Source organism: Rhodnius prolixus, unplaced genomic scaffold (assembly GCF_049639745.1).
Source record: "Rhodnius prolixus isolate KJV_2025 unplaced genomic scaffold, Rpr scaffold_3, whole genome shotgun sequence".
NCBI lineage: Eukaryota > Metazoa > Arthropoda > Insecta > Hemiptera > Reduviidae > Rhodnius > Rhodnius prolixus.
Window position 1 is genome coordinate 13816979 of NW_027411603.1, and position 17563 is coordinate 13834541.

Here is a 17563-nt window from a genome sequence, read left to right on the forward strand (position 1 = left end):
ATAGATGCACACTTCTGTCCAGCGATTTTCTATTTACACAGTTTTTAGCAACTTATATACTTCTCACCACTGCAACATAGATGTTATTATATACCATACGGGACACTCCTAAGCCATTAAGAAATTTCAGCTGAAGATCTTTTCAGAGATAAAAAAAAAACTGCGGATAAAGAAATGAACCATTACTCTTTGAATAATTAATACAACGAACTGAATATAGATTTACTGAAAACAAAGCAGCAGAGTTAGTACCTTACCCAAAAACACTATAAATCCATATAGCGCTCCCGGAGGCAAACATTATGCACATTAAATTATTCAAAATAATAATATTAAAATAAAAGAGGAAATAATAAAAATATATAAATAAAAATCCAGTACCAGTTTCCTGACAAGTACCATGTGATCTAATTTTCTATTAATTAAATTTAATTACCTACTTCTTTTGATATAAAAACTTTTGAAGAGTATTTTCGAAAAGAATGATTGAGGTTCGTGTGCGGAAGATTAGTTGCCATAGCGATAGGAACATGAAGAGAGAATTACTACTGCCAAAGATATACAACCTAGCGTAAAGGATTATACCCATTTCATTTCCTAAATTGACCTACATAGAATAAAAATGAGAAAGCAATTCTCACCTCAGCTGCTACCAATGCTGCATAAGTTAACTATATTGATATATATATATATATATATATATATATATTATATCCATATATATATATATATAATAATAATAAAATAAAAAACGAATCTTCTCCTTTTTATGTAAAATAATAAATTGCTCACATTATTTTTGACGAAATGAAATATCCTTCTTTGGCGACTACTTTGGCATATCACAACTTACCCAAGAACTGAAACATTTCTTACAACTAAGCATCACGATTATAAGGATGAATTCGACTCAGCCAAGTGAGAGTTTCATGTAGAACGCAAAAGGGAGTTGAATTCAGTGTTTAGGTTGCAATATACGCAGAAACGCCAACTTTCCTGGCTAGTCAACTTCACCATAAAAGGTATAAATCAGAGAAGAAAGGTATAGCGAGTAAGGTAAATTATTCGAACAGAAGCAACAAGTCTTTAGGTTTTATAGAAGAAATTACAAGTCTAGCAAGAGAAAGTACCACCAACCGCTGGTAATTTCTGCTCCTAGCTAGCTCACAAAAACGCTAAAAGACTTGAAAGATCTTTTAACCATCTCCGTGTTAACGTCGTAAGACTCGTAACAACATAGCTCTTCGTTCGGATCTTCATTCTAGAGGATTGAGAGAGAGACCTCTCTTTTAACAGGGACTCTAGTCTGTCCCTAACAAGTAGTGAAAGTGATAATTAAAAAGTAAGCAGAGAAGAGATCATTATCTATTTCATTAGCCGGGAAACCAAGCATTAAGACGGTAAAACGCCCAAAAGAAGCAGAAGAAAAATAAATTCCAAGTATACTGAAGAAAATCCGAATATAATTCTTCCTATAAGTGTTACTTTGAAATAATTGACGAACAGCATTGAAAAACAGCATTATTTGGGTCAATATTTCTAAAACGTAACAATTGCGGCCTATACATGATGGAAATTAATAATAAATTGTAAACTGAAAAGGGAAAAGAGTGTGGAGAGGAGTACGAGTATGAACAAAATGAGAACACCATCTAACTATGTAGATCATGGCCTGCTACAAGCTCTTGCGGTGGCGTTTAGGCTAATTGCAGCTGGCTGTCAGAGGAGTTACTGTGGACGGAACATCGACCCGTCACAGTTTGCATATTCTATGACAAAACTAAACCACCTCACTTAAATTCTAGGTCGTTTGCTAATTTATTTAGTGTAAAATAAATGAATTAGATGAAAATTCAAAGATCGACTAACTTTTTGAAACTGAATTTCACAGAAGAAATTGAGATATTGAAAGCTGTAATTGAATTTTGTTTTTCTTCCTTTTATTCTCTTAAAATAACAAAGTAAAAAACTCAAAATTTTCTCCATTAAATGAAATTTTATTGTAAATCAATAGTCTTTGAAATTCTTGATGTTTGCTTTTGGTATCATAAAAAGATAATTTACAACTTACTGAACATTCCTGCTGATGGCTTTACAAGGAGACCTAACTTCTGATAGAAAAAATAATCTTTAAAAAAAAAAAAAAGAAAAGTTTTAATCTGCATTAAATATTTAAAAAGGGAACAGATATCTTGTTTGCTAACACTTTCATAGGTTTACTGTAGAACAAGGCACAACATTCTCTCCTTATAAGCCATTCTGCTTTTTAGCCTATCGATTTCAATTAACTTGTTATACCATAACAAGTGTTATACTTGTTATATCATAACAATTATAGTGTTATATCACCAGGTCGGTGAATCCTAGTAAATTTTGCTCGGAATACACCACTCAAGTCTTTTTAACGCGAAATTACAAAGTAAAACCTTAAACAAAACACCGAGTTTCTCTTTCTTCTCTTCCGTTTCTTTAATAAACTCTTTATTCTTAAAAACTCTGTAGATCATTATGTGAATCACTCTAGACATTAAAAAATCATTTTAATAAAAAATGTGGCAACTTAAAACAAAAAAACAGAATAAATCGTCCTCTAATTGCTGATCCTTGGACTAAAACGGGGAAAATCTGTACTCAGTCTCCCAACAACGCATTCACGCACATTCAAGAATGGCTACAAACTGCGGAAACAATATTAAGTAATTAATATAAAATCTATAAGCCGTAAAACAATACGTAGGCGCTGAAGAGTTTAGCCCCATATTAATTACAAGTAACATGAACTAAACTGTAATAATACAATATAAAACATGGTGAATATAATTAATGTGTGCCGAGTAAATGCAACAGGCCCTCTTTCTGTTAATTAGTACAATAAAGCAGAACAGGAAGCTACAACTTTAAAATAAGTTTTAATAATTTTAACTCTAAATTTTTTTATGAAACTCTTCGCTACAAATATAATTTTCTAAATAACTAGAACAAAATTGCATAATCTGTACAAACTTAATAACTTGAACAATCAATCAATATAAGTCATTTGTTGCAAACAATAAATAAAACAATCAATAATTAATATGAAACAGTAATTGACACCTGTAGCGTTAACGAACTAGATCTACTGACCAATGACCGCCGAACTAACTATTGATTCCCACAGGAAAGGACCAATATTCTCAAAAGATTTTCAGTTCTTTGCGATTTTGTAAAAAATGACTAAAAGATTTCCGAAAAAGATTCACATTATACATATATGTATATTCCTTGGTGGATAAGGCAAACTGATTGGACCACCACTTATACTGCTAAGTTTTTGAGTAAAAGGTCTTGTAAAAGGTCATTATTACATTACTCCCCATTATCAATATTATATGAGAATGTCAGGAACTGGGGTAACAGAAATTCTGTCCAAGGATTTATATTTATAAGGCAGGAAAGCTAAATTTGTAATAAAGGAAACCGCAATTTTCTTTCTCTTACTGGCATTTAAGTTCTCAATATATGCACCTTAAATTCTTTTTAAACAGACTAAAGGAAGAAAAATCTCCTTCTAAAGTAACACAAACGTCAAAATCAGCAAACAAAATCACAAATTTATTATCGATAAAGTTTTCAAACATTCCGTTAAAGTAAGCATAAAAGTATTCGATTTAAAAGGAAAGATGATATCACGAAGATGAATTAGTATTAGTATATCAAAAGTCAATGGGTTTGTCATTGTACTCAAATTGACGCTGAATACAACTTGTAATCCTTGTAATCCCATGATCTTGCGAGGTTTAATTTTGAAATTCTAACATGTCGGAATATTGTTTTCTGCCAAACATTCTGACTACACTCACGATATGCAGATAATGTCGCTAGGACGCCTGACGATAAACAAGCAAAAGTCACATCCTAATGCGTAAAATACCGGAGAGGTACATGTTACATGGCACAAATGTTTAGCAATGAACATTTCCCCGTTCTCATCCTCTTTTGATCATTTCTGGGCACCTTAATATACAATTTAATGTAGCAGAAATATATATATTTAGCACAAATAAATATTGATTTTAAGTTAAAGAAAAACATTGCAATACAGTAGATTGGGCGGTCAAGAAGTATTTGCTTGAAGTCCCCTTGGGACCTGTTCTTAAAGAATTGAAGATAAAATTAAAGCCATTTTGTAATTAATTTCTTTTGAGACTGAATTTACATAATTTACACAATTTAGAAAATTTGGCACGATTGCAATACTACAGCTTAAAGGAATAAAGGAAAACGAAAATATTTTTTTTAGTATTGTAGAGTATAAAATAAGTTTTTGTAATTAGAAAATAGATAAATCAACTAAGCGAGCATTTTGGCCATATGGATATGGATATCATAGAAAGTGGATATCCAATTTTTACAATAAATCAAAATTTCTAAAACACGGTAATTCTCAAAAGTAGTAGTAAAAAGAACAATTACAGATTTCTGAACAAAGAGAAATGTAGATTCATGTGAGATAAACCATGGATTAAAATTTCTCTCCTCTCCTCCGAAAAGTAACACGTTTGCTGGGTACAGTGTGCACAGAGAAAGAGATAGAAGTGAGTGCGAGGGAGAGAGATAAAGGGATTAGTCGGCTACAAAGAAGCGCTCAGTCAATGTTTTAATTCGTGCCCAGTTACAATGCCACTCTAATCGTGCTCAGATTAGACCATTTTTTATTATAATCCTCTCATGAAAACCTTAAAGAGTTATTTCCCTCTCCCTTACTAATAGTAATAGAAAATATTGCAGTTGCGTTAAATTTACAATTTGAGTTTACAATGAAAATACAGGTTTTAAGGGGCCCCTTAGTGAAAATGCGTGAAATGAGCTGTGAAAAAAAATCACAGCAAGTTTTAGCTTTTTATTTCGTTTGAGTAATCCTAGGGACCATATTTATCGAAAACAAAATTTCCGAAAACGGAAGTACTCCTATACTGATGAGCTTTTCGGTACTTAAAAACGACCAGTTGCTTACGTATAGAATAAATCAGAATCTTCTATTTGTACTTTTTTACAGAAAAATTCGATTAAGGCTACAGCCATATATGCATGAACGAGAGAAAGAAAGAGAAGAGGCGGGTAGGCTTCTCTCTAAAGTGGTTTTTTTGGTGTTTTGTACGGATCTACCTTCAAATTAAAATATTAACGAGGCACAAATGAATGGTTAAACCGATTTTATAGAGAATTAGATTACAGGAAGTGTGAATTTCATGATTTATTTTTCACAATTTTGTGAAGATTTAAATGGGTTCATGTATTTTAAAAATCTCTAAACCAAGTTCACAATGGGTTCAGGTAGAAGTTTTGTTTAGCTTGAAGTTCGTTTGGCAAAATTGTTTTTAGAATGGTTTGCGGGTGACGATAAAATTGGACTTCCTTCTTAATAACTTTCTTCTGATAACTCTGATTTCTTTTTTTCTGAAAATCCGCAGAGTATTCTAACTTTGGAAAATAAAATCGACCGTAAGAAAAAAAAAAAGTGTGCAAGATTTAATCAGTTTCACATTAAAACCATAAAATAAGAAACTGAACAAAAGTGGATACAACAGTCAAGCATTCAAATTACAAAGGAGTGATAATGGCTAACTGGAACGCTTAATTCCTATTTCAGCTTCCCAAATAAGTACTCTTTGCGGACAGAAAAGAATGCTACTACCTCACAGCTTAAAGTTGGCTTTCCAAAGGCCAGAAGTGGAAGAAAATCTTGACCAAACATTGCGTAGTTTATCTGGTGGATCAGGTGTTCTAAAAATAATTCTCTTCAATGAAACCTCTACAACATAAAAACAGAGAAAACCAATATATACTCGGCTTCGAGGGATAGGCAGAGGGATAGCAGAAAAACAAAAGAAAAAACATTTTTTATAGACTACATAAGTGCCAAGTTTCAATTTGTCTTTCAAATGCATTTTTTTGTCAAAAATATAATGAAAAGAGCAAAGCCACACCTGACACTCTCATCTACACCAAAACAGGAACTCAAAAGTAATATTGGAATATAAGATTATATTATAGAGAATTTGTCAATACTAACCAGTTTGGGACAACAATTATATGGATCTTTTTGCAGAAAATTATAACATTAATAATAAAAAATGTAAAAAAGAAATGGTAAAGATGATGTTCCGGCAACAGATTGTAAATCCCACCTTGTCAGATTTCTTCCGACAGCCTAACTGAATATAAATAAGTTGGAACGTTCACCAGCTACTACTTGAAGTGCTTATAAATGAGCGCCCCAGAAGGAATTTCCTCTATATTCTACGTTGAACGTCTTGTACATACATGTAAGATTTCGTACATATTTTGGAATAGTGTTGTCACCAGTTTAAACGTGTTTCCCATAACTTCATGGGGAAAAAAACAAATTATTAATTAAACAAATAGTGAATTTTTTGGATAAACAGCTGTGCCTCCAAACCGCTCAGCAATTGTGGAAAACGAATTCCAGCCTATATTCTGGTTATTTACAGAACCAGCCTACCTAAATGTACTGTGCACTCTGTCAGACTTGACAAAAGCAAAGTTCGGCCGTTTTCTTCTGGCCTAATCGCCAACTTCTAACTTAAATCAGACAAACTCTTCAAGAAATCACCCAGAAATCCTTCTTTTTTTTTTTTAAGAGGCTAAAAAAGAATATAAACAACAACAAGGTCTCTAATGAACTCAGACTTAGGTCACATTGTTAGAGTTCACGCCAAGCAGAGATAACTGTCACTCTCTTTCAATTTCGCCTTCCTCAGTTTACTAATTCAATTCAGAAAAGGATATTAATTATTCAATTATTTCATTACACAGACGAACGTAGGATCATTAAGCCCTCCCTCCATCAGCGAAATGAAAATACAAACTAATTTGTGAATTGGAAAAGGGAGGGGTGAGTTGTTTTGTTTTTTTATATTTAAATTTCCATTATAAAAATGGACACAGATAGGTGAACAACGGCAGATCATAAATCATAGTGAAGATTAGTTTTAGAAATGGAACAGTTTGTTATATTGGAGAAGGACTGATACAATCAAGTTATTATGAAAAAAGATCAATAACATCTAAAACCACAAGGTAATTCATCACCCATACAATCATCATCAATTGATTGAGATTAATACTATTCAATTGGTATAGCTGCAGTAAAACAATGCTATTTCTAGATTCATACTATGTTACAAATGGTCGTTCAGCAACACCGTATTCTTCACTGTTTGCTGGTAGCTTGCCAGTAAAACTATCTATCCCAACTACAATAGATGCACTCGCTGAAACTATCCATCTTATTACTAATATTATGTATTTAAAGTTGAGAAATTTAGAAATATTATATAAACAAAAAAAAAAAATCTAATTTTTAAAAAAGCTTCAGTGTCCTTTAAAAAAGGGCTAACTTCTGTTTCCTCACTTACAGTTTTAAGTTTTTTTAAAACTTTTTCACGAAATTTTCTTGAAATATACAAACATTACTCAATTCACCAAAACTTTTGAAGAGTGCTAAAAACAAGAAATTCAGAAGTACAAACTTTAACGAAGTAAGGATTTATTTTAACTCTGGAACTCTATATCGATTTGGGGGCGGTTAAACTTCTAAAAAGACTGGAATGAACTTAAATGCAAAAAGTAAAATGGAAAAGTTGAAGGAAAAGAACTTAAACTTTTTTTTTAACAGAACAATTGTTTAACTCAAGCAACATGAGTGAAAAAAATATAATGAATTTTCTATAATTATTATTAAATAAAGATCAGAAAGAGACTGATGAAATTCCGACAAATTATGCAATTAGTACAGCGTCGAAGTTGACTAACTTGAAAACTATGTTAAGAGACTTCGTTGCCTACAATTTAATCGCTTAAAACTATCCGCTTGTGATTAGGACCGAAATGGAACCTGTCGGATTAATCTAGGTGTAATTAGTGCATTAATTACCTTTCGATTTGAAATCCTATACAGAATTTAGACAAGGAGATGAACCAAAAAAACGATTTTGCGATTTTAATTTTTGAAGAAAATTACGGCATACCGCTGACTTCTATGCATGTGCCTGGTTGAACTTCTTCTTTACTTCCTTGCGCCCGATAATCAATGACATCTTTCTTCCCTTGTCGACCTGAGTGATATATTTTGTCTATCTTATTGGTGATGGATGTTATTGTAATGACACCATAACAGAGGACAACAATAAATCTTTAAACTTACAATGATGGGTGATGTGTTCAGCGAAACATCTTGAAAAGGAGAGGTTAACTCATTCTCCCTGTAAGTCAATAATGAGCATAATATCAGGGTAAAAGTGATCCTGGAAAATTTTAAGATAGAAAATAATTAAACAATTATTTTCGAATTAATAATTAAAAACAGACAGTCGCCACCACAAAAGACCTTTTTATTGCAAATACTAAAGACTAAAACATTAGCAAGAGCGATGGAGTAGAAAGGGGCTTTCACAAATTAATATGAACATCTAGAACTAATCAGATTTACACAAAATCCATAATAAAAACAATGAAGACAATTGTCTATTAAACAATTGAATACAATCTAGCAATGTCAATGCGAAATCTTGGTTGAACGCTGTTGGTCGGAAACAATGAGAAGTAAATTTGACATTCCAATAACCGTGCGAATAGCTCGACTGCGAGGTCGATCCTGAACAATGGGGTCTCACTCACTCAACCCAAACCACCCCTATCAGCACCTCTTTAATTATTAATATGGACAATCATAGCCAGAAGTCACACTCTAGTCACCCACATACTGACAGTGCGATCTATACATACGAGGTGTGTTCAAAAAATAAGGTGAATTTTCATTTTTCTTAAAAAATATTTATTTATTCATCGATTTTTATTTTGTCTCCTTCAAAGTAGTCCCCCTCAGATATAATACATATGTGCCAGCATTTTTTCCAATCCTCGGAACAGTTCTGATATGCACTTTTTGGTATGTCCTTGAGCTCTCTCAGCGATTCGGTTTTTATCTCCTCAATCGTCGCAAATCTCCGTCCTTTCATGGGTCTCTTCAATCATGGGAACAGGAAAAAGTCGCAGGGCGCCAAATCTGGTGAATACGGTGACTGAGACATGATAATGTCATTCAACAATTCCTGAGCGATGCTCATGCGACGGTTTTTTTGATCAAAATTCAGCAATTTTGGAACGAACTTCGCTACTACACGCTTCATGCCCAAAATTTCCGAAAAAAATTGCAGGTCATGTGCCAACCGATATGCCGACAACCTCAGCAACTTCTCTAATTGTGATTCGACGATTCTTCTCAACATTTTCATCGGTTGTTGATGTGCTGGGGCGTCCAGGGCGAGCGTCGTCATTCACATCTTCTCGACCTTCTGTGAAAAGCTTGTACCACTTGTAAACATTTTTTTGACACAGAGTACTCTCACCGTACGCCACTCTCAACATTTCAAGTGTTTTTTAACACTTAATTCCATTTTTTACACAAAATTTGATGCAAATTCGTTGATCCATTTTTTTCGACAGAAGAAAATCGCCGAACTCGCAAAACACTTGTCTTATTTATGCCTCTAACATACAAACTAAACATGCTATATAGCTACAACTTTGAAAATATGTTCGAGACAAGTGTACCAACATAAAAAAAAAAGACAATCGAAATTCGAATGTACGTAGCCCGCGAAATTTGAAAATTCACCTTATTTTTTGAACATACATCGTACGTATAGATGGTTACTAATGCGAATATTTAGTTAAATTATTAGTGATAGGCTGTTGATTTTAATTTTATTTTTAACAAATTCGAACAAAAACTGGAAGGCGATTTGTTTATATTAGATTTGCAGAACGATGCGGGCCACATGCGACCCACCAGCAAGTTCCTTACAGCCCCGCCGAAATTTTACACTAGATTTTAAGAGAATAAAAAATAAAACTATTTCCATAAAACTAAATTCCTGAATGTCCAATACCTTCTTCCTTAAAGAAAGAAAAATTCATGAAGTTGAAGTAAAAAAATACATGTTAGTAGAGTATAATTTTACACCGATGTCAATAATCCAAGCTCAGCAGGCTGGCGCTACCAAGTTTGCACTGGCATCATGAGGCTTAGGTAATCTTCTCCTGTTTACAGCCCACTAAGGGAGAGTACCATGTCTAACATATGGCCCCCCAATAAAGCTGGTTATCCAATACTTTTTTTTATGGACCAACCTGGTTTTGTTATCGCCGGCCTGGCTTGTTCTTACGGAAAGATTTAAATTGCTATTATTTTAGTAGAAAAAAAGTTCGTTTTTTTTTGTGATCAATCGTAATTTTGTTTATATTACGATTATACTCGTAAGTTATATCATTGAACATGTTTCACAACGGTTCATAAACATTTCTAAAATATTGTTATAAAACAGTCTCTAAACATTGTTCTACGACCAATCTTTTTCGTTGTTTCTTCATACAAAGCTGAAAGGGGCTCGTAATTGCACTTTTCCGCTAAATTACCACACTTTTTTGTCAATGAATTTTTTATGTTCTTCGCAAAATTGACTTCTTTGTCTTTACACTCACTACATGTGACATAATAAACATGGTGGGGAATGGATTTTTTTTTTCGAGGATTTTTAAAAATTTGCTATTGGCTCTACACTTTCTAGCTCATGGTCTCTGGATGAAGTGAACCTTTAATCCATGTTTATCAACGTACAAGCACGTCCAGACTGTCGAAACATGTTCACCGGTGTTTCTAGAGACATGTTTTTGGTATCTAAACTTGAGAAGGAAACGAAAGACATTAGTATTTGGTATTGCGCTACAACTACTGTGACCACAGTTCCGCACCAAACTAGAAACAACAAGAGAACAGGTGCGCAACAGATTCCAGAAATAATGTTCACAGTCTAAACTATTCGTCATTAAATATTCCTTAAAACCATTTCTGCAACAAGATTACCCAAAAAGCAATAAATAATTAAGGAGCAATACGAACTAATGGAATTCGGGATCTTCTCGGTACACTGCCGGCCTAAGACTATGTTCTATCGTTATCTCTGTAAAGAGAGAGATTAGGGTAAAGATGAACAAGAACTAATTAACTAATATTTCTAGTAATTAATATTTAAAATAGACACAGCGTTGACTGAGCTACATAATTTATGTCAACGGTTCAATGAAGGATATAGATTTGTAGATTTATAGGTAGAGAAGGTGATGAAAATTAAAGTTGTAGATGGTAGCATTCATCGTAGGCCCGGGTGCTAAAAATGGTACCGTCTGGACGAACAACACTCAGTGATGCTACTTGAATTTGTTTCTTGTTTAACTTGATTGCAAGTGGGAATTTTGGTCCTCATTTACTGATACATAACTGTGCACATGTGTAGTTGATTCTCGTCTTTCTGACTACTACCAATTATACCCGACATTTCTAATGAAACATCAATCATGTGCACACCTCAGCAATTAGCTGCATGACCATCTGTATGTCTAAAGACATGTTCGTCCGTTTAAATCAAAATTATATCTGTACAGAGAACAGAGAGTAAAAACTTATTAACAGACTTAAAGTTTCAATTTGTTAGTAGAACAAATTTATCAACGTTTTTAACCTAGCTTATTTATGTAGGAATTGCTTTTCGTTTGACCTAAAAACGTTTGAAGCAAAAATTTCGCCAGAATTTATCTGAATGATTTTTTTTACTATTTACTTTTTCAATTGGTGTGCTGACGTAACGACTTAAAAATTATTTACTCATTTTTGTCTTAAGTAAATTATCTAGATGGAACAATTCTCACGAGAGTACGCTACAAAAAAAACCATTTTTATAAAGAATAGATAGGATACTAAGCAAAAATATGGCAAAAACCCACAATCAGAAAGCTGATGACCACGGAAACAGTATTTGCATGTATAAATCATAGGGCTCACAATATTTTTTCCGCGAGAGAGCGAATTTACCTTTTAAATAAAGGAAGGTATTTTAAACGGTCATGTGATCCACCAGAGTAACACTTCGTCGCCAACAGCTATTTAAAAAATGATTTAAGCACAGGCTGCGTAACTTACATCAAACTTAAAACACTGATGCATGAACAGAGAGAAAGCAAGCAACTTAAGGCTTCGATCAATAAGGACGCCAAACATCAATTAAACTTCCCTTTGAACTACTAAGCGTATTCTCTAATTCTTAAACAACTTAACGCTTAATTAAAGCAAATTTACATCTAGTTCTTACTTCCAAAACATTCGTAACGATTTTATAAAATTATTTACAAATGTTCAATTTAAAAGGACATCATCACGTTTATAAAACAGAATGAAGTAGATAATTTCCTGATCTTATTTGCATATGAAATTCTAAAGTTCCACGAAAATTAAGAGGGCGAAAAACTTAAGTGAAATATTATGTGATCAATACATTCAATTAAAATGATAGCCTTAATTACTAATATCACCACATGTAAACTCTGTATTTAATTTTTATGCATTTTTTTTTACTTCCATTTAACCCTTCTGTGCACTGAGTATTATCAGAAAACCGCCGTTTAGAGAGCGGATGTGTAGAATAACAAATTGCCGGTCTGCAACTTGAAATACGATTATTCATTAAGGGAGATCAGTGCTAATATGGATTTTGAATAAACCAACTTCTTGAAAATCCGAGGAATTCGGTTTTTGAAGACTGCATTTCCTCCCACTGCCCGAGTAATACCGTATTTTCACGGCTGGTTCAAAAATTAATAGCATTAATTGTTGTATACAATCCATTTCGCAATTATCCAATTGGCCTTGCAGGCTATCTAGTTCTATGAAGACTGTTCAGCAAGTGGGACAGGATGAAATTCCTGAGGTGTATTGTTAGCCCAAATCAGGTCTTTCTCGACTAGGTGCCCGATCAGTCAGGGAATAAGGACAATGATGCAGCGGATCGCTTCAGGATTATTTACGGGATCTGAAACCTTTTGTAAGGATTGCAAAATGCTTTGCCAGTCAAGAATGGTGATAAAGAAAATTTGTTGTGCGATCACTCCAAAAACGAAGGTATGGCAATCCGGATGATCGTAGGCCTTTAAAAAAAAAAAAAAACATTGTAGCTTAGAAAAACACAAGCCTGGAAGACGGTAGCTGTGAGGGCTCTGTCAGGATTAAAAAGAAACAGAGAACCATGAACTGTTACAGTACGAAGGGCTGATATGACAAGGGATTCTCCTCTTCTAAATATGTACATGATAAGCTTCATGGTAAATAAACATGATTTATCTTAAGCATTTTTCCTGCACAAAATTGCTTTATATCTGTGTAGCAATAAAATCATAATTGTTAAGTTGACTTTTCTTCCAAATCTACCTTTCTTTCTTAATTTTCCTAAGTACTCAACAAATAAACTTTATTTTCTTTTTGTAATAAACAATATTTAGAGAGAAATTAAATATCTTTCGAAGAAGTAACTTCTAAACATTTCAGTAAACCATTTACAACATAAATTGGAATCATGGCATTTAACAAATATGCTAATAAAAACGGTAACAAGAGAGATTATCACAAGATGGCCGCTTCAACTATAAATTAAATTTATCATGCTAAAATCCAATCACAATATGCAATATTATTCAATAATTGTCAATTCACAGGGTTCAATTTCGTCTCTATTAAAAGTTTTTCACTGTTATTTAAGCCAATGATTAAATTACATTCCAATTCAGCTTTTCCATTGATTTTTGCCTGAGAAAAATCATAAAAATTCATTTCATATTTCTTGATATTACATAATCAATTTTTAATATTGATTTTTTTTTTTCTTTTCTTTTGCTTTCAAGGATATTTTCCATTACCACCAGTTTACTGTTTGGCGTGGATCTGTTTGGATGTACTGTTCTGCACAGCTTCTATAATGCATCTATGCACGATCTCAGTGGACAGATATCTTTCACTAAGATATCCAATGAAGTTTGGACGCAATAAAACCAGACGTAGAGTCACGTTGAAAATTATATTTGTGTGGTTACTGTCGATAGCTATGAGTCTTCCACTTAGTCTAATGTATTCACAGGTATGTAATCATAATTTGTTATAATTTATTTATTTATTATAAACTTATTCAAATGTACTTATATATTGCTGTTTAATGAACTAAATGAATAAATTAAATAAAAGTAATCAAAAGGACAGATGATTATACTAATCAACAAGAGCAATCATCCGTAAAACTTGAGGAATGAAAAGACAACCCGAGGTTGAAAGAACTATCTACTCGCAAAAGTGGCCCTTTTTTAATTACATTTTTCCTGCGCATGCTCAAGTAAAATTATAAAAAAATGTGGCTTCAACAATTTCTCTGAAACTATTAAAAAAGACCATCAGTTATTGCCATTATTTTAAGGCCAGTCAGGGCAATGTCGACTCCTAAAATGTTCTCTCGTTTCCGTTCATCAATTGATAGGTGAGCTTAAGAAAATTCTCAGAAAGAGGAAAAAAATATAAGTGCAGCTACACACAAACCCGTGAGAGTATCTAAAGCACAAACTACTTAGTTAATCTCTTTTCCCTTGTTATTACTGTTAGGTTCTTATCAACATCACACTATTAAATATAATAAATAAAAAATATATAAAAGATATCACCACAAATAGTTAATTTTAATGGACAAAAGTAAAGAAGTACTTTTATTATTATAAAAGTATAAAATAGAATGCATTATGCATTAGTGGCGATCACTGCATCTCTCATCGTGACATTATTTGCCTATACAGGTGTATGATTGACAGTGGCGTAATGTTTGGCGTCGATAAGTTCTACCAGATAGTATACTTCTGTAGTAATGTGAGAATATGGACTGTCAGTTTACATAGCGGACCACCTCGGTGATGACAAGATTCAGAGATTAATGCACTTTACCTTCTATGAAGAACCAACAACTTATGGTATTAAATTTATGAGCAGATAAGGATTATGAAGAGATCTATCACCCTAAACGACATCATCCAACCAAAAGTGATGATTAAGAAATTTCACATTAGTATACCAAAAAATTACATAACTCCAAGAGAAAATATAACTAAACCAGCTGGCCAATCGGCAGCCACAATCTAGCAGTAAAACCGTAAGAACTGATAATAAGATTTGTTTTTATGGAATTTTTAGGGAATAGTAAAGCGGTGTACACTAGAAAAAGAGCCAGCTTGAAGTTTTACAACCACATTGTCTGCATAATAGATGAGAAACACTCCAGAATGAGCTGCAAGCAAAATCACAATAAGAAAAGAGTAGAATACACACCCACCACTCACTACCTGGGCCCAACTAAATGAAACATTTCCTCCAAACTCATCTGTTCCAGCCGCCAGAAGGAGGTTTACTAAAGTAGCTGCTAGAATATAATTCTGAATTATATTTACTGTATAAAAGCAAATGGAAATGATCTCAAAAAAAAGGAAAACAAATTTCTTTTTTAAATGAGCACGGAAAATAGCAAGAAAAATCCTATAAATGTTAACATTATAAGTTATAACGCTACAACCAAAGACATAAAAGAACAAAAACAGTGCCTACTTTAGATTTCAAAATTAATATTAATATTAATGGACTGAGGAATTATTTTGTTGGCTTTCAAAGGAGACTGTGACCTTTTTACCTTTAACAAAGCAAAGGGGACGTTAAGGAAATCTTAGCGAGATGGAATAAAGCATTAGAAAATCATTTAATAAGTTCCTACTCAGAAATGAATGCCTTGTTTCGAAAATTAACCGCTAAAAAGGTCTCACCGACTGATACCAAAATTATAACCTTGGAATATTTACAAAAACTTTTGACTTTGGAAGCCTTACTAAATTTACATTAACTAAGCAAGTTTAGATGGACTCTCCCGAGGACTGCGACTCTCCAGGATCTCGTTAAAGTATTTCAACCAATTGAAAACAGTTTGCGTTAATTAACAAACAATGTGCCTCAGGATCTACGGATGACCAAAGAAGTAAAAATGAAAGTTTCTGTAGAGGATGTTACTAAGTTCTTGATAAATTATATGTTAACTTCAATATGGACAGTGCAGTTGGAGAAGAATATTGTGAATTAGTTATTTGGTTATGAAGTTTAGAAGGTGAAGATTGGAGTTGACCTCATATTTCGAGTCCATATCAGTTTTAGTAGTGCCGTTGCATACCCGTACTTTGATAGCCTAACTGCTTAGGTAAATTCCCTTCATTTATTTCTTTAATAAACATACCTAACAAAAACATGATTTTAATTGATTTGTTTAAAGATTAGTTAGAGCTGGATTTGCTAATGGCGATATATATGGTATAAACAATCGCAAGTTGAGAAGTTCCATGTGTTAATAAATTGTCATTGAATCATTTCCTGACTAATTAGATGACGTTGTTCAGTTTGATAGTTGGTTCTTAGGAAAAATGTAGAAACTATTTTGGCGAATGCTCTTCGTACCTCTACTTTTCTTTAAATATATTTTATAGCTCAAACAAGATGTTTCATTCTATTATATTGAGGGAGAAACACCAACCTTAGCTTACTATCTAAGGAGAACTCGCACTGAAAGATGAGCCGTTGATGAAGAAAGGAAAAAGGAAATTAGAGAAGGGAAAACACAATTGAAAACAGAAAGAGGAAATAAGAGAAAACATCGCTAACGACGCTCTAGCCAAATAAGAGCGTTTACAGTCTCTCTGCTAGAGTCTTAGAAAGACATGCAGATAGATGATCATTCAAAAGCTCAGTCAACGTTCACTAAAGACATTAGAGTTCTCTTTAGTTCTAGAGGGTGCCTTAATAGTAAAGTAAGTAAAGCTGTCATGGACAAGGCGAAAGCTCACAGTTCACTAAAAACTATTTTTCTAATTAATAACAAGTAATCATACTCAGGATTGGAACTGGAGATCTCCAACTTACAAAGCCACGCTCTTGACCGCTAGACCAACATCTGCCCAAGCTTGCCTTAATATTTCAAATTAACAATTCAAGTTGATAACAATTAAAGCGCCCAAAAGTAAAACAGAATAACATAAACAATAAAAAATAAAAATAAAATATGAATCAACAGAATCTTAAACTGTTCACATAATAGACCCATGGAGATATAATCTGTACCAGATTTCCAAACACCATCGTATCCTCGATCCAACTCTGTTCTTACAGGTAGATAGATATTCGTATTAAAATAAATAATTGTAAAAGAAAAGCTAAAAGAAAGAAGTTATTAAAAAGGAAGAGCCTAAAACTAGGAAAGGAGATCGTTAAGGAGAAGAAGAGCCCGGAGGATGGAAGACTTGCAGAAAAGGCTGTCAATTAAAACAAACAAGGCAGGAGAGGAAACCCTCTTCAGTGGAGGCACTTGTTATCTGCAGAAGTAGCAGCTCTCAGTGCAGTCGTAAACAAGTATTATGAAACTTAACGTTTATATTTCATCCTCCATGCAGTCCTGCGCAATAAATATTTTATGTTTCCACCATTGTTCTATTCATTCAGCTACTTCAAAGCTAAACTTAATTAAATTGACTAATTAACCTGGATTAACGATACTCAAAAGAAAGGGAATGAAGTGCTTGAAAATATTTTAGAAAATCCATTAACACCATC

The 17563-nt window shown here is 33.2% G+C and overlaps 2 protein-coding genes across 4 annotated transcripts in view; one reads left to right on the top strand and one right to left on the bottom strand.

Annotated features, from left to right (window-relative positions):
• Positions 1-17563, bottom strand: part of Rpn2 (Regulatory particle non-ATPase 2) — a 406206-nt gene that overhangs the window by 230315 nt on the left and 158328 nt on the right. The window lies entirely within an intron of this gene.
• Positions 1-17563, top strand: part of 5-HT2B (5-hydroxytryptamine receptor 2B) — an 80912-nt gene that overhangs the window by 52227 nt on the left and 11122 nt on the right. For all 3 annotated transcript variants that reach the window (XM_074127469.1, XM_074127470.1, XM_074127471.1), the window contains one exon: positions 13792-14024. In XM_074127469.1, coding sequence (XP_073983570.1) covers positions 13792-14024 — 233 coding nt within the window. The remainder of the gene's footprint in view (positions 1-13791; positions 14025-17563) is intronic.